General features: G+C 41.9%; 1 protein-coding gene across 2 annotated transcripts in view; it reads right to left on the bottom strand.

The window, feature by feature from the left end:
• BAG4 (BCL2 associated athanogene 4) overlaps positions 1-22089 on the bottom strand; it is a 36498-nt gene that overhangs the window by 4544 nt on the left and 9865 nt on the right. The window contains exons 2-3 of one of the 2 annotated variants that reach the window (XM_025395068.1): positions 14359-14466; positions 708-962 (exon numbers count right to left, since the gene is read on the bottom strand). In XM_025395068.1, the coding sequence (XP_025250853.1) occupies positions 708-962; positions 14359-14466 (363 nt within the window). The remainder of the gene's footprint in view (positions 1-707; positions 963-14358; positions 14467-22089) is intronic. The other variant, XM_025395069.1, reaches the window with a different exon arrangement.

Here is a 22089-nt window from a genome sequence, read left to right as displayed (position 1 = left end):
AATGGACTCATATGCTATAAGGAAGCACAAATAAAGACATGTTAGAACTCCCCTTGAAGTGAACAGAGAAATAAACATAGTTATTCACAGAATATTAAAAAATATGAAACTAACAGGGCGCTAAAAAAGGCTAAGATTTGCCTGGCATGGTGGCTAATGCCTGTAATCCCAGCACTTTGGGAGGCTGAGGCGGGCAGATCACAAGGTCAGGAGATCAAGACCATCCTGGCCAACATGGTGAAACCCCATCTCTACTAAAAATACAAAAATTAGCTGGGCGTGGTGGCGTGTGCTTGTAATCCCAGCTACTTGGGAGGCTGAGGCAGGAGAATCTCTTGAACCCAGGAGGTGGAGGTTGCAGTGAGCCGAGATCACGCCACTGCACTCCAGCCCGGCGATAGAGCAAGACTCCGTCCCAAAAAAAAAAAAAAAAAAGGCTAAGATAGGGAAACTTTCAAGCAGCAAATCTCTAAAGATTACTTTCAGTATAAAAATGTATGATTATGAGATTATGACATCTTAAGGTACCTTCAGCCAAAGTCCATATACTGCAATAGCTGCTACAGATAAGAAAGGCATCAATATAAAAGACTTCCCAATCTAGAAGTGTCTTATTAAATCGGCACTAGTATGAATAGATGCCCTTCCACTGTTTACAAGAGGCAGAGACTTTGAATTCATTTTTTTCCCAACAAAAAACAACTCACCTGTGAAGCCGGATATCCTGGAACCTGCCCCCTAAGAGGGGGTGCTTCAGTCTGACAGTCCTGCTGGGGATAGATCCAACGAGAGACTGGAGTTGGGCTGTTGCCAGATGAACGGTAAGTACTTGGAACTTCTGTGGAGTAACTGGTCTGAGTATAACCAGGTGCATAATAAGCCCCTGAGTATGAGGCAGTATTTGCCCCAGGGCCTGGGGGGTATGTTGGACCATATGCCCCATTTGTATAAGAATTCAAACTCTGAAAAAAAGCAAGTTGAGAGAAAAAAAGATGAATTAGTAGAAGAGCTGAAATGCCCTAACTTAATGCCTAAACTTGAAAACTTTGAGAAGATATTAATCACAAATGCAGGCCAGGCACAATGGCTCACGCCTGTAATCCCAGCACTTTAAGAGGCCAAAGTGGGAGAATTATTTGAGGTCAGGAGTTTGAGACCAGCCTGGGCAACATAGTGAGACCCTGTTTCTACTAAAATAAAATAAAATAATTAGAGACCCTGTTTCTACAAAAATAAAATAAAATAATTAGCCAGGCATCGCTGGGCACGGTGGCTGAATCCTGTAATCCCAGCACTTTGGGAGGCCGAGGTGGGTGGATCACCTGAGGTCAGGAGTTCTAGACCAGCCTGGCCAAAATGGTGAAACCCTCTCTCTACTAAAAATATAACAATTAGCCGGGCGTGGTGGCAGGTGCCTGTAATCCCAGCTACTCGGGGGGGGGCCGAAGCAGGAGAACTGCTTGAACCTGGGAGGCGGAGGTTGCAATAAGCCAAGATTGCTCCACTGCACTCCAGCCTGGGGGACAAGAGTGAGACTTCATCTCCAAAAAAAAAAATTAGCCAGGCATCATGGCGCACATCTGTAGTCCCAGCTACTCAGGAGGCTGAGGTGAGAGGATTGCTTGAGCCCAGGAGGTCAAGGCTGCAGTGAGCCATGGTTGTACCACTGCACTCCAGCCTGGGCAACAGAGTGAGACTCTGTCTCAAAAAGTATATGAAAACAAAAAAATTATTTAAAAGACTATAGAGACAGACCTAGCTCTGCCATAGGCTTTGTATTTAACCTCCCCTAACTTCAGTTTCTCCATCAGGAAAATGAAGATCATAAATGTATCTTTGAGGATTACTGTCAAAATTAAATAAGATGACATATATAAAAGGTTTAGCATAGTGTCTGGCACACAGTATGCTCAATAAATGGTAATTATTTGCATTATCACTGTTGTTAGTATTATCATGGCTGGGTCACGACATGAACCCAGACCTGACTCCAAAGTCTAGTTCTTTGTATTATACTATCACTCTGCATCCCAAATGATACTAACAACAAACTCCTCACATATTGCTCACTATAGTTTTAAATAACCTATTCAGACTCTTATCCACACCCAGAATCCTCAGTTTAATAATCCAAATGAGATTCAAGCTAGGCAGGCATGCTGGCTCATGCCTGTAATCCCAGCACTTTGAAAGGCTGAGAAGGGAGGATCACTTTTTCTTTTTTTGAGACGGAGTCTCACCCTGTCGCCAGGCTGGAGTGCAGTGGCACTCGGCTCACTGCAACCTCCACCCCCCAGATTAAAGCGATTCTCCTGCCTTCGCCTCCCCAGTAGCTGGGATTACAGGCGTGCTGTAAATTTTGTACTTTTAGTAGAGACGCAGTTTCACCATCTTGGCCAGGCTGGTCTTAAACTCCTGACCTCATATCCACCTGCCTCAGCCTCCCAAAGTACTGGGATTACAGGCGTGAGCCACCGCACCTGGCCTAGAAGGGAGGATCACTCCTGAGTTACAGACCAGCCTCGGGAACATAGTCAAACCCCATCTATTTTAAAATATATATTTTTTTTTTTTTTTAAAAAAGATTCAAGCTTAATGCTAAATTTAAATGATCACTTCAATGTTTTCTATTAATTTCTACTTTACCCTTTAGAAACAGTGAAAACACAGAATCAAGTTTTCCTATTCTCATCTCTATCTCTAAGACTATATAATCTTTCCCACTTCAGGTACGAGGATACCCATGACCAATGAATTCCATGCAGGATGAGGTGTAATAAACAGTCTGCAATGCATTCCCTGAGCAGAAGACCATGAACCACCACTTTGTTAAAACTACTAAGAGGCTGTTAAGGTCTTCGGGCATAAACAAAGAACTCCTTAATACATCACACACACAATTGGAGACTTAATAAAACATTATGTGACTTTTTGTACTGTTGTTCAACTTCTAGAAATCCTAAGGAAATGATTCAACTAGAGAAAAAGTTATAGGCATGAAGTTCTTCATCGCAGTATTATTTATAATCACATAAAACTGTAAACTACCTAAATGTCCTATAATAATGGAATCTTTAAGTAGATTAAAGACTATTCATTGAAAAAACTGTATTCAGTCTTCAAATTTATTATGGCCAGGCTGAGGGACTCATGCCTGTAAAAATCCCAGCATTTTGGGAAGCCAAGGTGGGAGGATTGCTTGAGCCCAGGTGTCTGAGACCAGCCTGGGCAAACAGCAAGACCTCATCTCTGGGGGGAAAAAAAAAAAAAATTTAATTAGCTGGGCATATAGTCCTTAGCTACATGGGAGGCTGAGGCAGGAGGATTGTTTGAGTCTAGGAGTTCAGTGTTACAGTGAGCTATAATCAAGTCACTGTTCTCTAGCCTGGGTGACAGTAAGACCCTGTCTTCAACTAGCTAACTAAATATTTTACTGTTAGAATTGACCAGATATTTAATGATATTAAATAATTATTTTTAAGGTTTTTTTTTCCTTTTAAGTTTTAATAATGACATTGTGGTTATGTTTTTAAAACTTCCTTATATTTTAACGAAACATACTTAGGTATTTATAAGTGATAAAATGATATCTGAAATTGCTTCAAAATACTCCAAGGAAATACTCCAGAATAAATACAAGATGGCCATGTACTGATACCTACTGAAACCAATAGATAGGTTCATGTTAGTTTAGTGTGCTATTCTCATTGCTTTTATGTGCTTTTGTTGTTTTTTTTTTCTTTTTGCCTTCTCACAGGTGTTGGTTTTGTTTTTTTTGTTGTTGTTGTTTTTCTTTGAGACGGAGTCTCACTCTGTCGCCCAGGCGGGAGTGCAGTGGCCGGATCTCAGCTCACTGCAAGCTCCGCCTCCCGGGTTTACGCCATTCTCCTGCCTCAGCCTCCCGAGTAGCTGGGACTACAGGCGCCCGCCACCTCGCCCGGCTAGTTTTTTGTACTTTTTAGTAGAGACGGGGTTTCACCATGTTCGCCAGGATGGTCTCGATCTCCTGACCTCGTGATCCACCCATCTCGGCCTCCCAAAGTGCTGGGATTACAGGCTTAAGCCACCGCGCCCAGCCTATGTTGTTTTTCTTTAAATAGAAATGAGGTCAGGCTGTTGCCAGGCTAGTCCCAAACTTTTGGGCTGAAGTGATTCTGGCACCTCAGCCTCCCAAAGTGCTGGGATTATACCACGCCCAGCCATTACTTTTTTTTTTTCTCCCCAAGACACCCAGGGTAGAATGCAGTGGCACAATCACGACTCACTGCAGCCTCAAACTCCTGGGCTCAAGCAGCCCTCCCACCTTAGCATCCTAAGTAGCTGGGACCACAGGCATGCACCACCATGCCTGGCTAATTTTTGTATTTTTTGTAGAGACAGGGTTTGGCCATGTTGCCCAGGCTTATCTCAAACTCCTGGGCTCAAGCAATCCACTCGCCTCAGCTTCCCAAAGTGCTGGGATTACAGGTGTGAGCCACCACACCTGGCCAGCCATTACTTTTGATGCTTGAAAATTTCCTTGATTCCTGGAATTACTTCCTGGTTTTGAGATGTCTTCATGAGTTCATAGCTTCTTTTCCCAAATAACCACTGTCCTGACAGATCACAAAGCTGTCACATGCATGTTACAAAAGAACACAGAATCAGAAGATTATATTACAGTCTTGCAGTTGCTAAAGATGTTTGCTAAGGATGAGCTAAAGATCCTATTTCAGAAACATGGCAAAGTTTTTAAGTCTTCACCTGAAAAGCAGCTTGTGTGAAAGTTGCCAATGCCAAGATGGAGTCACCTACATCCGACCCAAAATGGATGGGGGAGGTCATGAAACAGGGGATCTCACGCACACGTCTGCAATAAGTATTATCACAAGGACTTTTTTTTTTTTGAGACAGGGTCTCACTCTGTCACCCAGGCTAGAGTACAGTGGTACCATCGTAGCTCACTGCAGCCTAGATCTCCCAAGCTCAAGTTATCCTCCTGCCTCAGTCTCCCGAGTAGCTAGGACTATAGGTGTGAGCCACTGCACCCAGCCGATCACAGGGCTTTCTAAAAACTCACAAGAAATCCCTGTAGATAAATGGATAATCCCCATGTGATGTTTCAACAGAAAATACACATGTGCTCACCTCAAAAAGGTGTATGTCTAGACACCTTTGGGTTCTTTTAAATCCAGCAACTTGTATGTTGTATCTAAAAACACTTGCACTTTTTTTTTTTTTTTTTGAGAAGGACTCTCACTTTGTCGCCCAGGCTGGAGTGCGGTGGCGCGATCTCGGCTCACTGCAAGCTCCGCCTCCCGGGTTCACGCCATTCTCCTGCCTCAGCCTCCCGAGTAGCTGGGACTACAGGCGCCCGCCACCACGCCCGGCTAATTTTTTGTATTTTTAGTAGAGACGGGGTTTCACCGTGTTAGCCAAGATGGTCTCGATCTCCTGACCTCGTGATCCGCTCGCCTCGGCCTCCCAAAGTGCTGGGATTACAGGCGTAAGCCACCGCGCCCAGCCACACTTGCACATTATTACTGTTGCTTCTAAAAAGTTACTACTAAATTTTAAGTTAATCTTTTTTGAACCTACATATGAATGTAATAAATACTTTTACCTAAGGGGGAAAATGTCATGAGAAAAAGCAATCTTTATCAGTAAGATCAATCCGTGAAATCTGAAAAATTAACATCAACTTATAATTCATGACTTTGAGGAGTTTTGTCTCCCTCTTACATTTTTTTTTTTTTTTTTTGAGACGGAGTCTTGCTCTGTCGCCCAGGCTGGAGGACAGTGGCCGGATCTCAGCTCACTGCAAGCTCCGCCTCCCGGGTTCACGCCATTCTCCTGCCTCAGCCTCCCGAGTAGCTGGGACTACAGGCGCCCGCCACCTCGCCCGGCTAGTTTTTTTGTATTTTTTAGTAGAGACGGGGTTTCACCGTGTTAGCCAGGATGGTCTTGATCTCCTGACCTCGTGATCCGCCCATCTCGGCCTCCCAAAGTGCTGGGATTACAGGCTTGAGCCACCACGCCCGGCCAATCTCCCTCTTACATTAACTATAAAACTACACATGCTACTCTCCAAACTGATCTATGATGCAATCTCAATGAAAATCTCAGCTGCCTGGCCGGTTGCAGTGGCTCACGCCTGTAATCCCAGCACTTTGGGAGGCCAAGGTGGGCGGATCACCTGAGGTCTGGAGTTCGAGACCAGCCTGACCAACAAGGAGAAACCCCGTCTGTACTAAAAATACAAAATTAGACAGGCGTGGTGGCACAAGCCTGTAATCCCAGCTACTCCAGAGGCTGAGGCAGGAGAATGGCTTAAACCCGGGAGGCACAGGTTGCTGTGAGCCGAGATCGTGCCATTGCACTCCAGCCTGGGCAACAAGAGTGAAACTCCGTCTCAAAAAAAAAAAAAAAAGAAAAAAGAAAAAGAAAATCTCAGCTGCCTTTTTTGCATAGGTTGAAAAGCTGATCCTAAAATTCATATGAAAATGTAAGTGACTCAGAATAGCCAAAACCGTATGGAAGAAGAAAAAGATAAAAGATAAGAGTCCATCTCTTTGGAGAGACTCACACTTACTGATTTCAAATTTTACTTCAGAGTCACAGTAATCAAAACAGTTTGGTATTGGCTTAAGGACAGACATATAGATTAATGGGGCAGAATTGAGACTCTGGAAATAAACCCTTACATGTATGATTTTTAAGAAGGGTACCAAGGCTGGGCATGGTGGCTCATGCCTGTAATTCCAGCACTTTGGGAGGCCGAGGCAGGTGGATCACTAGAGGTCAGGCGATCCAGATCAGCCTGTGCAACATGATAAAACCCCGTCTCTACTAACAATACAAAAATAATTAGCCTGGCATGGTGGCAGGTGCCTATAATCCTAGCCACTTGGGAGGCTGAGGCAAGAATCACTTGAACCTGAGAGGCAGAGGTTTCAGTGAGCGGAGATGCGCCACTACACTCCACCTTGGGTGGCAGAGCAAGACTCTGTCTCAAAAATAAAAATAAAAAAGGGTACCAAGATAATTCAGTGGAGAAAGCATAGTCTTTCAACAGATGATACTGAGACACAACTATCCACACGTAAAGCAGTGAACCCTGGGCCTTATTTTGCACCATATTGCAAAAATTAACTCAAAATGAATCATAGACTAAATGTGAGAGCTAAAACTATAAAAAATTTTAAGAAGAAAGAGGGCCGGGCGCTGGGCCTGTAATGCCAGCACTTTGGGAGGCTGAGGCAGGTGGATCACGAGGTCAGGAGATCGAGACCATCCTCGCTAACATGGTAAAACCCTGTACTAAATATACAAAAAATTAGCCGCGCATGGTGGTGGGCGCCTGTAGTCCCAGCTACCCAGGAGGCTGAGGCAGGAGAATCACTTTAACCTGGGAGGTGGAGCTTGCCGTGAGCTGAGATTGTGCCACTGCACTCCAGCCTGGGTGACAGAGCGAGACACCACCTCAAAAAAAAAAGAAAGAAAAAAATCACAGGAGTAAATATTTATGATCTTTGGTTAAAGTCTTCTTAGATAAGGCATCAAAAGCAGGAGCAACAAAAGAAAAAATAGAAAAATTGCACTTCATCAAAATTAAAAGCTTTTGTGCTTCAAAGGACACCATCAAGAGTGTGAAAAGCCAACCCAAAGAATGGAAGAAACTATTTGCAAATCATATACAGTCATGCACTGCATAACGATGTTTCAGTCAGCAGTGCAATGCATACATAACAGTGGTCCCATAGGATTATAATGGAGCCAAATAATTGTATTGCCTAGTAACAGTGTAGCTGTCATATGTGATAGCACAATGCATTACTCACCTGTTTATGGTGATGCTGGTGTAAACAAACTTGCTGTGTGCCAGTTGTATATAAGTATAACACATACAATTATATGTAATACATAATACTTGACGATGATAATTGACTGTTACTGGTTTATGTATTTACTACATACTACACTTGTTACCATTTTCTTAGCGTGTACTCCTTCTATTTGTATATTTTTTAAAGGTTAAAGTAAAACAGCCAGAAGGAGGTCCTTCGGGAGGTATTCCAGAAGCAGGCATTATCATAAGAGATGACAGTTCCCATTCGTCTTACTGCCCCAAGATGAGGAGGTGAAAGAGAGTGATACTGATGATCCTGACCCTAGGTTGCCCTATGCTAATGTATGTTTGTGTCTTCCTTTTTAACAAAAATAGTTGTAAAAAAACAAAAACAGCCAGGTGTGGTGGCTTACGCCTTTAATCCCAGCACTTTGGGAGGCTAAGGAGGGCAGATCACGAGGTCAGGAAATTGAGACCATCCTGGCTAATAGAGAGTGGTGAAACCCCATCTCTACTGAAAAATACCAAAAATTAGCCAGGTGTGGTGGCATGCGCCTGTAGTCCCAGCTACTCGGGACGCTGAGGCAGGAGAATTGCTTGAACCTGGGAAGCGGAGGTTGCAGTAAGCCAAGATCACGCCACTGAACTGCAGCCTGGGCGACAGAGTGAGACTCCGTCTCGAAAACAAACACAAAAACAAAAACAAAAAAAAAACTTAAAAACAGGAAAAAGCTTAATAGAATAAGGATATAAAGAAAGAAAACTTTTTTTTTTTTTTTTTTGAGACGTCTGTCACCCAGGTTGGAGTGCAGCGGCGTAATCTCAGCTCATTGCAAGCTCTGCCTCCCGGGTTCAGGCCATTCTCCTGCCTCAGCCTCCTGAGTAGCTGGGACTACAGGCGCCTGCCACCTTGCCCGGCTAATTTTTTGTATTTTTAGCAGAGATGGGATTTCACTGTATTAGCCAGTATGGTCTCGATCTCCTGATCTCGTGATCTGCCCACCTTGGCCTCCCAAAGAGCTGGGATTACAGGCGTGAGCTACCACGCTCGGCCCCGAGGAAACATTTTGTACTACTGTACAGTATGTTTGTATTTTAAGCTAAGTATTACTATAAAAGAGTCAAAGCTTTTTAAAATTTAAAAGTTTATAAGGCCCGGTGCAGTGGCTCACTCAGGTCTGTAATCCTGGCACTATGCGGGGCTGAGGCGGACAGATCACCTGAGGTCAGGAGTTCGAGACCAGCCTGGCCAACATGATGAAACCCTGCCTCTACTAAAAATACAAAAATTAGCCAGGTGTGGTGGCACACGCCTGTAGTCCCAGCTACTAGGGAGGCTGAGGTGGGAGGATCACTTGAACCCAGGAGGTGGAGGTTGCAGTGAGCCAAGATCACACCACTGTACTCCAGCCTGGGGGACAGAGTGAGACCCTGTCTCAAAAAAATAACCTAAAATAAAATAAAGTTTATAAAGTAAAATGTTAACAGTATTTATTGAAGAACGAAAAGTATTATACAAATTTATGGTAAATTAAGGGTACAATGTTTAAAAAGCCTACAATAGTGTACAGTAATATCCTAGACCTTCACATTAACTCACCACTCACTCACTGACTCACCCAGAACAACTTCCAGTCCTGCAAGTTCCATTCATGGCAAGTGCCCTGTACAGGTGTAATATTTTGTTATCTTTTATCTGTATTTTTACTGTATCTTTTCTATGGTTAGATGTGTTTAGATACACCAATACTTACCATGGTGCTACAGTTGCTTGTAGTATTCAGTGCAGTAACATGCTGTACAGGTTTGTAGCCTAGAAGCCATAGGCTATACCATATAGCCTAGGTATATAGTAAGCTGTACCATCTAGGCTTGTGAAAGTACACTCTATGATGTTTGCACAATGACAAAATCACCTCTTGATGCATTTCTCAGAAAATATCCCCATTATTAAGCAATGCATGACTATATTTGATAAGAAACCTGTATCTAGAATATATAAAGAATGCTGAAAACTCAACAATAAAAAGACAACCCAATTTTAAAATGGTCAAAGAATCTTTTTTTTTTGAGACAGAGTCTTGCTCTGTCACCTAGACTGGAGTGCAACGGCGTGATCTCATCTTGGCTCACTGTAACCTCTGCCTCCTGGGTTCAAGCAATGCTCCTGCCTCAGCCTCCCAAGTAGCTGGGATTACAAGTACCTGCCACCATGCCCAGCTAATTTTTTGTATTTTTATTAGTGAAGGGGTTTCACCATGTTGCCCAGGCTGGCTCAAACTCCAGACCTCAAGTGATCTGCCCACCTTAGCCTCCCAAAGTGCTGGGATTACAGGTGTGAGCCACCACACCAGGCCCAAAGAATCTGAATAGACATTTCTCCAAATAAGATATACAAATGGCTAAAAAGCACATGAAAAAATGCTCAAATCATTAATCATCAGAAAACTGCAAATCAAAACAATGAAATACCACTTTGCACCCACTAAGATGGCTATAATAATTTTTTTTTTTTTTTTTGAGACGGAGTCTTGCTCTGTCGCCCAGTCTGCAGTGCAGTGGCACAATCTCAACTCACTGCAAGCTCCGCCTCCTGGGTTCATGCCATTCTCCTGCCTCAGCCTCCCAACTAGCTGGAACTACAGGTGCCCGCCACCACGCCCAGCTAATTTTTTGTATTTTTAGTAGAGACGGGGTTTCACCGTGTTAGCCAAGATGTTCTCGATCTCCTGACCTCGTGATCTGCCCACCTCGGCCTCCCAAAGTGCTGGGATTACAGGCGTGAGCCACCATGCCCAGCCTATAATAATTCTTTTTAAAGGAAAATAAGTATTGGTAAGGATGTGGAGAAATCAGAGCCCTCATACATTGCTGATGGGAATATAAAATGGTGTAATCCCTTTGGAAAACCATTTGCCAGTTCCTCAAATTGATAAATATAGGGTTACTCTCTGACCAAGCAATTTCATTTCTAGGTATAGACCCAAGATAACTAAAAACATATTTCCACATAAGAACTTGTACATGAAGGCTGTAGCAGCATCATTTATAATAGACAAAAAGAAAGACAACCCAAATATCTATCAGTTGATGAAATTTGGTATATCCTGACAACAAGAAGAAGGCTGAAAACATTACATAGTGACAGAAGCCAGAAACAAAAGGCCACATACTGTATGATTCCATACAAAATGTCTGGTTAGAAAAATCCTGAGAGATAAAAAGTAGATTACAGGTTGCCACAAGCTGAGGGGAGGGAGTAATGACATTTTAAGTGCAGGGTTTCTATTCGGGGTGATGACAGTGTTCCAGAATTAGACAGTGATAATGGGTAAACTTTGTGAATATACTAAAAACCAACTACATTGTACACTTTGAAGGGTGGATTTTATAGTATGTGGCCAAACCACAACTATGTAACATTGAGCAATAACAATGTCTACTTCTCAATTTCAGTCACAGGGATGAGGCTGACACAAGTAAAATGAAAGTTTGTGGTAAGTACTAACATGATCTTTATTTTACATTCCATTATCTCTGATCAGCCTCATCCTTAAGTTCATATATACATGATCATTATAGGCTAGGCACACAGGCTCACACCTATAATCCCAGTGCTTTGAGAGGCCAATTTGAGAGGGTAGCTTGAGGCTAGGGGTTTGAAACCAGCCTAGGTAACACAGAAAGACCCTGTCTCTACAAAAAAAACAAATGAATTAAAAAGACATGGTGATGTGCACCTGTAGTCCCAGCTACTCAGGAGGCTAAAGTGGGAAGATCACTTGAGGCCAGGAAGTCGGGGATGGTCCAGCCTGGGATACAAAGCAAGACCCTGTAAAAAAAAAAAAAAACAAACAAAAGCCGGGTGCGGTGGCTCACGCCTGTAATCCCAACACTTTTGGAAGGCTGAGATGGGCGTATCTGAGGTCAGGAGATCAAGACCATCCTGGCTAACACGGTGAAACCCCGTCTCTACTAAAATTACAAAAAAATTAGCTGCGCATGGTGGGGGGCGCCTGTTGTCCCAGCTACTAGGGAGGCTGAGGCCACAGAATAGCGTGAACCCGGGAGGCAGAACTTGCAGTGAGCCGAGATCGCACTACTGCACTCTAGCATGGGCGACAGAGTGAGATTCTGTCTCAGGGAAAAAAAAAAAAAAAAAAAAAAAAAAACAGAAATATGGCTAGATTTAAAAAATTATGGAAATATGCAAATATGACAATTACTCCTTTGTCAGTACAAACATTTTGAAAAGTAATTTGGCTGTATCTAATAAAAATGTACACACCTGACTGGGTGTGGTGGCTCATGCCTGTAATCCAGCACTTTGGGAGGCTGAGGCGGGCGGACCATGAAGTCAGGAGTTCGAGACCAGCCTGGCTAACATGGTGAAACCCCATCTCTACTAAAAATACAAAAATTAGCTGGGCATGGTGGTGGGCACCTGTAATCCCAGCTACTCGGGAGGCTGAGGCAGGAGAATCGTTTGAACCTGAGAGGCAGAGGTTGCAGTGAGCCGAGATCACGCCATTGCACTCCAGCCTGGTGACAAGGCGAGACTCCATCTCAAAAAAAAAAAAGAAAAAGAAATGTACATACCTACAGCCGACAATTCCATACCCCAGGGAAATTCTTATCTCATATTTATTTATTTTCTATTTATTTATTTATTTTTTTTTTTTGAGACGGAGTCTTGCTCTGTCACCCAGGCTGGAGTGCAGTGGCCAGATCTCGGCTCACTGCAAGCTCCGCCTCCCAGGTTCACACCATTCTCCTGCCTCAGCCTCCCGAGTAGCTGGGACTACAGGCGCCCGCCACCTCGCCCAGCTAGTTTTTTGTATTTTTTAGTAGAGACGGGGTTTCACCGTATTAGCCAGGATGATCTCGATCTCCTGACCCCGTGATTCGCCCGTCTCGGCCTCCCAAAGTGCTGGGATTACAGGCTTGAGCCACCGCGCCCGGCCTTATCTCATATTTATATAACAGAAAGATGAAAACCAACGATGAACAAAAGAAGCAAACTGCAGCAGAGTGTTTGTTAGTATGAAATCACACATATCAAGTTTAAAAACATGTAAAATAGAAGTATATAAAGTTTATGGATACGTAAGCAAGTGGTAAAGGCATAAAAACACAAATGGAATAATAAATACAACTTCAGGCCGAGCATGATAGCTCACGCTTGTAAACCCAGCACTTTGGGAGGCCAAGGTGGGTGGATCACTTGAGGTCAGGAGTTCGAGACCAGCCTGGCCAACCTGGTGAAACCCTATCTCTACTAAAAATCCAAAAACTGGCTGGGCGCAGTGGCTCACGCCTATGATCCCAGCACTTTGAAAGGCCGAGGCAGGCAGATCACAAGGTCAAGAGATCAAGACCATACTGACCAACATGGTGAAACCCCATCTCTACTAAAAATACAAAAATTAGCTGGGCGTAGTGGTATGTGCCTGTAGTCCCAGCTGCTCAGGAGGCTGAGGCAGGAGAACCACTTGAACCCAGGAGGCGGAGGTTGCAGTGAGCCAAGATCATGCCACTGCACTCCAGCCTGGCGACAGAGCAAGACTCCATCTCAAAAAAGAAATCAAAAAATTAGCTGGGTATGGTGGTGCGTGCCTGTAGTCCCAGCTACTCAGGAGGCTGAGGCAGGAGAATCGCTTGAACCTGTGAGGAGGAGGGTGCAGTGAGCTGAGATCACACCACTGCACTCCAGCCTGGGTGACAGAAAATGACCCTGTTTCAAATAAATAAAAAAATAAAATTTCAGTAAATGAAAATAAGTGTCATTGGGTTTCAATTAGTATTTGGTTTACTTCTTTCTTAAAAATCTGAAACAAATGTGGCGAACAGAAACTGACAAATTAGAATGCTAGATTTTTGGGTTTTTTTGTGTTTGTTTTTTGCTTTGAGACGGAGTCTTACTCTGTCACCCAGGCTGGAGTGTAATGGTGTGATCTCAGCTCACTGCAACATCTGCCTCCTGGGTTCAGGCGATTCTCCTGCCTCAGCCTCCCAAGTAGCTGGGAGTACAGGCGCCCACCACCACACCCAGCTAATTTTTGTATTTTTAATAGAGACGGAATTTTACCATGTTGGCTGGGCTGGTCTTGAACTACTGACCTCAGGTGATCTGCCCGCCTCGGTCTCCCAAAGTGCTGAGATTGCAGCTGTGAGCCACTGCACCCGACCCTGCATGCTAGATTTAAAATGTACATATTTTCTGTACTTTTTGTAAGCTTAAAATATTTTAAATTAAATGTCTGTAATAAGTCAAATTTTCAAAAATAAGTACATTTTATGTTTGCTGATTCTGGGTCCTGAAAAATAATTTATTATGCCTCAATCTACAGGTATATTTGCCTAGATATATCCTTATCTCTGAGCTAAAAACATTAAAATGAGATTGATGGAGCCCATTAAAGCAAAGAAAAAAAACAAACACTCATCACTGCTCGGAAATCTGCACAGGTTTTGAAAATAAATCTATTCATTAAGAAAAAGTTCAGAAAGTTTCTGTTTTTAAACCATACCTGGCCTTGCAATTCTGGTCTTACAGGATATGTACTTGGGTAAGGAGCCCTAGATCTTGCAGAAGAATTCCAATAGTTAGAATTGTAGCTAGGATATGGTGGCTGCTCCTAAGAAAAAAAGAAAAATAAATTCACTCTTAATAACATTCATACATCATTTTAAGATAGATTGATAGAGGCAGGTTATAAGGATTAAAAAAAAAGCAACAGACAAAAAAAAGCAGTAAGCTGGGCACAGTGGCACACGCTTCTTGTCCTGCTACTGCGGAGGCTGAGGTGGGTGGATCACTTGGCCTCAGGTGATTGAGTCTAGTCTGGTCAACAGAGACCCCGTCTCTTAAAAACAAAAAATAAAAGAAAAAAGGCAATAGGACCCCACTATAAAACTACTCATTATTCAGTACATGGTAAATCAAATGCTCTGGGACAAAACAATTATTAGTAAAAAGCTGTTCTTATCTGTTTCGCTAATGACACCACACCAAATGCTATATAAAGGAATTCTACTACATCAAGATGATTAGCAAAATCAGAGACATTAGATCACCTCTATCCTTCTCCAATAACTAACCCTCATGACTACTAATTTAATTAGTGCAACAAAATGGTTCTTTGCTGTTGTTATATTTACCAATAACTTTGGAACACAAAGACATTACTACTAGAGTTTAGCTCAAGCACATACATCTTCAATCTCCAACTTCTTTGCCTTGACACACCCTAGTTTTTTCATATTCTACTCTCTGCTATGGCTAAGCTTTCTGCTGGCAACCTCAGTGTCAGGTTTTGATGCAGAACATTTACCAATCCAGAGAGAAAATCTAGCTATAACAATAATTTCATCAGCCTTTCTCTCCAACTCAGAAAGTTAATGCAATGATTTGCAAAAAGTCAATAAACTTTGATAAAAGACTAAACAGACTCAAAACTTCTCAGAGCACTTATTATCTGATTACATACATACATTATCCTATGAGTTATTTTGCTTTCAACTGTATAGATTTAGGTTTTGTTTCTTTTTTAAATTTTTTTTTTTATTTTTGGAGACAGAGTTTCATTCTTGTTGCCCAGGCTGGAGTGCAATGGCACGATCTCGGCTCACTGCAACCTCCGCCTCCCAGGTAGGTTCAAGCAATTCTCCTGCCTCAGCCTCCCGAGTAGCTGGGATTTCAGGTGCCTGCCACCAAGCCCAGATAATTTTTTGTACTTTTAGTAGAGACGGGGTTTCACTATGTTGGCCAGGCTGGTCTTGAACTCCTGACCTCAGAAGATCCACCCACCTAGGCCTCCCAAAGTGTTGGAATTACAGGCGTGAGCCACTGTGCCCGGCCCAAGTATCGTTTTAAGCTTGAACAGGACCTTCGACATTTTATCTAAAACTTTGAATATGATTTCACAAAGAAATTCATTGGCAGCTGAAATAACTGAGAGATTATCACTATTAGCTTAACTGCACTACTTATCAGTTTCATAATACTTTGTTTTCAGTAATACTTTGAATTTTTTTCAGTAATCATAATTATCAACACTGTTGGTACTGTTATCTTGGTACTGTTATGCGGGTATTATAGTTGCAAATGAATACTTATATTGGTATTACTGGGAATCAGTATTTTCATAATGGGACACAGGAGACACAGATGTAAGAATAATGAAACTTAAAACCTTATAATCCTTAATTTGAATTGTAAATATCAGTATGAATTCAAACTGTATTTTATCTTCTTAAAAAACCACCAACTTGGCCAGGCGCAGTGGCTCACGCCTGTAATCCCACCACTTTGGGAGGCCTGATGCGGGTGGATCACCTGAGGTCAGGAGTTTGAGACCAGCCTGGCCAACATGGTGAAACCCCATCTCTACTAAAAATATAAAAATTAGCTGGATGTGGTGGCAGGTGTCTATAATCTCAGCTACTCAGGAGGCTGAGGCATGAGAATCACTTGAACTCAGGAGACAGAAGTTACAGTGAGCCAAGATCACACCACTGCACTCCAGCCTGGGCCACAGAGTGGAGACTCCGTCTCACAAAAAAAAAACTCACCAACTCAGGCTGCGCACAGTGGCTCAATCTGTAATCCCAGCACTTTAGGTAGCTGAGGCAAGAGGACTCCTTGAGGCCAGAGACCAGGAGTTCAAGACCAGACTGGAAAATAATGAGACTCAGTCTCTACTCAAAAAAAATAAATAAATAAATAAATAAATGTCAGGTGGGCATGATGATGGGTGCCTATAGTGCCAGTTACTCAGGAAGCTGAGAGGTGAAAGGCAGAGGCAAAGTCCAGGAATTCAAGGTTATGGTGAGCTATGATCTATGACTGTGCTATTATACTCCAGCCTGGGCAACAGAGTAAGACCCCATCTTTAAAAAGAAAAAACCAACCAACTTGACAACCACACACAGAATATAATTCAAATAATTCTTGAACAGTTTTCTGAATGGACATCCTTAGTGGTACATATTCTAAAGGCAAAAGAAATTTAAAAATATCTTAAACTCTTCAAATAATGTTACTAGTAGTGATATTACTATCTAAATTTTTAAACTTTCTTGTGTGTATTGTAGAATAGAATACATACATACAGTAGTGTTATTGGGAACTGATACTGTCACAAGGACAAGGAAAGATAAAATATGGAATGGGGCAAGATGAGGAAAAACTGGGGGATAGTGAATGTGGTTGTGTCAATACAAACTCACATAAGAAAAAACATAATTTGGCTGGGCGCAGCGGCTCACGTTTGTAATCCCAGCACTTTGGGAGGCCAAGGCAGGCGGATCACGAGGTCAGGAGATCGAGACCATCCTGGCTAACACGGTGAAACCCTGTCTCTACTAAAAATACAAAAAATTAGCCGGGCGTGGTGGCGGGCGCCTGTAGTCCCAGCTACTCGGGAGGCTGAGGCAGGAGAATGGCGCAAACCTGGGAGGTGGAGCTTGCAGTAAGCCTAGATCGCACCACTGCACTCCAGCCTGGGCAACAGAGGCAGACTCCGTCTCAAAAAAACAAAACAAACAAAAAAGGTAATTTAACCTTTTATGCAAAACAAACAAATATGGGTGAAAGTGACAGTGTGCCAGTCCACACAAAGGATTTAGGAGTCACTGCAAATTCCAGCAACCCTCTTGTGTTCCCATGCCCTCTACAAGACCTACATTATCTTATGGGAGCTGTGTTTTCAACTGAAGTCCCAGGATGAGAAGACACACAGGTAGACCTAAACTGAACCTGGGGCCTAGAGCAGAACCACTAGAGTGGACTCACAGACCCTGAGCAAGAAATAAATGTTTATCATTATAAGCTACTAAAACCCTGGAATTGTTTCAGCATAGGAAAAGTCAATCAATGCAATAATTATCAAGTTGGTAACATAACCATAGAGAAAAAAGAATTACTTCAAATGACTTTTAGCTCACATTATATTTTAACTGTATGTCCTCAGTGGAATTTATTCTCTAAGGATAAGCTGAACTGCAAAGAAACCTAAACTGCATCCATTAGTTGTTACTCATAAAACTGGTATTCTTATTTTCAAGTTTTACTCACTACCATCCAATTCACCTATTTAAAGTATATAATTCAGGCCTGGCATGGTGGCTCACGCCTGTAATCCAAACACTTTGGGAGGCTGAGGTGGGTGGGCCACTTGAGGTCAGGAGTTCAAGACCAGCCTGGACCACATGGTGAAACCTCATCTCTAGTAAAATATAAAAATTAGCTGGGTGTGGTAGCAGGCACCTGTAATCCCAGCTACTCAGGAGGCTGAGGCACGAGAATTGCTTGAACCCGGGAGGCAGAGGTTGTAGTGAACTGAGATTGCACCACTGCACTCCAGCCTGGGCGACAGGGGCGAGACTCCATCTCAAAAAAAAAAAAAAAAAAAAAAAATTAGCCAGGTATGGTGGCACACACCCGTAGTCCTAGCTACTTGGGAGGCTGAGGCAGGAAAATTGCTTGAACCTGAGAGGCAGAGGTTGCAGTGAGCCAAGATCATGCCGCTGCACTCCAGCCTGGGTGACACAGCAAGGCTCCCTCTCAAAAATAAATAAATAAATAAATAAAAAGTAAACAAAGTCTATTTGGTCTGATATTAATGTAGCCACTCCGGCTTTCTCATAGTTGCCATTTGCATATTTCTTTTATATATATATGTATACATGTATACATATATGTATGTGTGTGTGTATATATGTAATTTTTAATTGACACATAATAGTAGTATATATTTTTGGGATACATGTGACATTTTGATACATGTATGTAAAGTGTAATGATCAAAACAGGGTAACTGGGATATCTGACACTCAAATATTTATCTTTTCTTTATTGCATTATATTTATTTTTCCATCCATTTACTTTCAAACTACTTGTATCTTTAAACCTTAAGTGTGCCACCTTTAGACACCATATAATTGGATCTTGTTTTTTTTAAATCCAGTCTGTCTTTTGACTAGATTGTTGAATCCATGCACATTTAATATTATTGATGTAGCTGGATTTACATGTTTTATTTTTACTTTTTGTCATCTACTTTTACTTTTTGTTTTTTATATGTCTCATGTGTTTTTGTCCTTTATTCCACCTTTACTGCTTTCTTTTGCATTAAGTGAATATTTTGAAATGTAGCATTATAATTTAATGATTATCCATTTTGATACTTTTTTTTTCTTTAGAGGTTACTTTTGCATTAAGTGAATATTTTGAAATGTAGCATTATAATTTAATGATTATACATTTTTATACATTTTTTTTTTCTTTAGAGGTTACTCTTGGGCTAACAATATACTTCTTTTTTTTTTTTTTTTTTGAGACAGAGTCTTGCTCTGTCACCCAGGCTGGAGTGCAGTGGCACAATCTCGGCTCACTGTAAGCTCCACCTCCTGGGTTCACGCCATTCTCTCAGCCTCCCGAGTAGCTGGGACTACAGGCGCCCGCCACCATGCCCGGCTAATTTTTTTTTTCTATATTTTTAGTAGAGACTGGGTTTCACCATGTTAGCCAGGATAGTCTTGATCTCCTGACCTCGTCATCTGCCCGCCTTGGCCTCCCAAAGTGCTGAGATTACGTGAGCCACCGCACCCAGCGGGCTAACAATATATTTCTCATCAGAATCAGCTTCTCATTTATAGTAACTTAATTCCAGTGAGATACAGGAATGTTATTCCTATATAAGTCTGTTCCTTTTCCCCTTTTTTGTGATTTTATTGTTATCCACATTATGTCTACAAATGTTACAAACTCAGCATTACATTGTTATACTTATTATTTAATGTCTTTTAAAGAATCTGAGAGAAGAAAAGAGCATATTTGTATCTTTTGTTATATTAACCTTGTTATTAATCATTTCTGATATGTTGGTGTGTTCAATGGTGTCTGACATTTCTCCAACACATCAGTCTTTTTTTCTCCTTCAAATTGTATAATCTGTATTGATCTATCTTCAAATTCATGAATCTTTCTTCTGTCAGTTATAGCCTATTGAACTCCCCTAATTTTTCATTTTAGTTATTGTACTTTTCAACTCCAGGATTTCTATTTGGTCCTTTTTTGATATATAATTGCTATCTCTTTAATGATATTCCCTATTTGACGTGACATTATCACACACCTTTGCTTCTTTAATCATAGTTTTTCAGTTATTTGAACATATATAATGGCTACTTTGAAGTCTTTGTCTATTAAATGTGACATCTGGTTACTTTCACAATCGGTTTCCGTTACCTGCTTTTTTTCCAGTGTATGGGTCATACTTTCCTGTTTCTTTCCATAGCTCATAATTTTTTGTTGGAAACTAGACATTATAGCAACTCTGAGTACTACTGTTCCCACCTTTTCCACCTCAGGCCTGTTATTGTCATTTGCTCATTTGTTTAGTAACTAGCTGGATTATTTTTGTAAAGTCTGTTTGCCCTCAAACTTCAAGTATGAAGTATGTGATATTGCTCATTAGAAGGCACAGCCTTGGGGATGCCCACAGTCACCCTGGATGACAAAGGTTTTTGCAAGACTTTCCTTGAGTGTATCTTTCCTTGACCACATCTAGTTGTTAAAGCTTCACTAATTTCCAGCTGATTGCTCTACTGGTTTTAATAACACCCTGGGGCATAAATTGCTCCACAGACTGAGTAGATCAAATTTGGGTCCCTCTAAAGGCACAGTTAGTTCCCAAGGTCAGTGCTTGAGAGTTGTTCTGATACCAAAGGACTCCTCCTAGCTTCTTCTTTTCCTGGTTCTCTCCAGCAAACTAGCTGGCCTACAGTTGATCCTACATCTCCAGTGAATTTAACCAGTCTCTTTCCTATTGCTTTGCACAACAACCTCCGCAGTTTTTTTGAGTTTCTCCATACTCTTGAGCTTCTCCATACTTTGTTCCTTTAGGAAAAGATTAAGAGCTACCTGTTTTACAGCCTATTTCTGCTTCCAGATAAAACATCTGAGCCACTCTCTACAGCTATAGTGGGGACAATGGTGTGTTTATCTGAATGGCATCCCTGCTTTACGAAGTGGAGTACCCAGCGGAAGTGAGGCTGTAGACTTAGGTCTTCTCGGCTTGAAAAGCAAGGGTAAAGATGATCAGAGCCCCAGTATTTTCAGCAGTGCCTTGCCCAAGGTCAAGTCTCCATCCTAAGAGTAGGGACTGGGTGAAAGAAAGGAACCACCACCAGTCAGCCACAATTACCTAGAATTTTGCCTCAATGACAGGCACTTGGGGCAAAATGAGAAATGTTGGTATGCTACTCCTCCTCCTAGGATGAAAACCTTCTGACTGAGGCAATGGGGTAGAATACATGAAGCTGGAGCCCTGTGTTCTTGGCTACACTCTCTTGAGTGAACTTTCTATCTCACTAGCTGCAAAAAATGAGGGATGGAGAAGGTTTTAGTTCAGATATCACAGACCCAATGTTCTTCATGTTTCTTCATGGCCAGGCGCGGTGGCTCACGCCTATAATCCCAGCACTCTGGGAGGTCAAGGCAGGTGGATCATGAAGTCAGGAGTTCAACACTAACCTGACCAACATGGTGAAACCCTGTCTCTACTAAAAATACAAAAATTAGCTGGGCATGGTGACACACACCTGTAACCCCAGCTACTCAGGAGGCTGAGGCAAGAGAATCACTTGAATCCAGGAGGTGGAGGTTGCAGTGAGCCGAGATCACTGAGATCGCCAAGACGGCACCACTGCACTCCAGCCTGGGCAACAGAGCAAGACTCTGTCTAAAAATAAAAATTAAAAAAAAAGTGTTTCTTCATTTGCTCTATTCCCTAGGACCATTTCTAGAAACTGTAATTTGTTGTTTTTTAAAATTAATGTTCACCAGTTTCACTGGGAACTAGGTCCACAGAATTCTTCATGCTGTCATGCCAGAACTGGAACCTGGCATTATTTTGAACTTATTTTACACATTATTGTTAGATTGTGCAAATATTTGTAATTATTTTAAGTTAGGAATCAAGATTTTTTCATATAAAATACACAAAGAAGTTAAAATTCCTATAATGTTAAATTTGAATTAATGTATGAACTCATTTATTTTTCTATTTTAAAATACTTATTTTATAATTCTGCCCTTTGGAAAGGTCTAGACACAATGACAACACAATAATAATTACTATATAAGCCAGGCACCCAACTGTAATTTCTGTACCAAGTATTAAGGTATTGGCCCTTGCCCCTCAGGTCCAAACACAGCGCTCTTTTTCTTTTTTTTTTTTTTTTTTTTTTTTTT

Source organism: Theropithecus gelada, chromosome 8 (assembly GCF_003255815.1).
Source record: "Theropithecus gelada isolate Dixy chromosome 8, Tgel_1.0, whole genome shotgun sequence".
Lineage (NCBI taxonomy): Eukaryota > Metazoa > Chordata > Mammalia > Primates > Cercopithecidae > Theropithecus > Theropithecus gelada.
The sequence above is the reverse complement of the archived record's forward strand: the minus strand, read 5'-3'. Positions and strand labels throughout refer to the sequence as shown.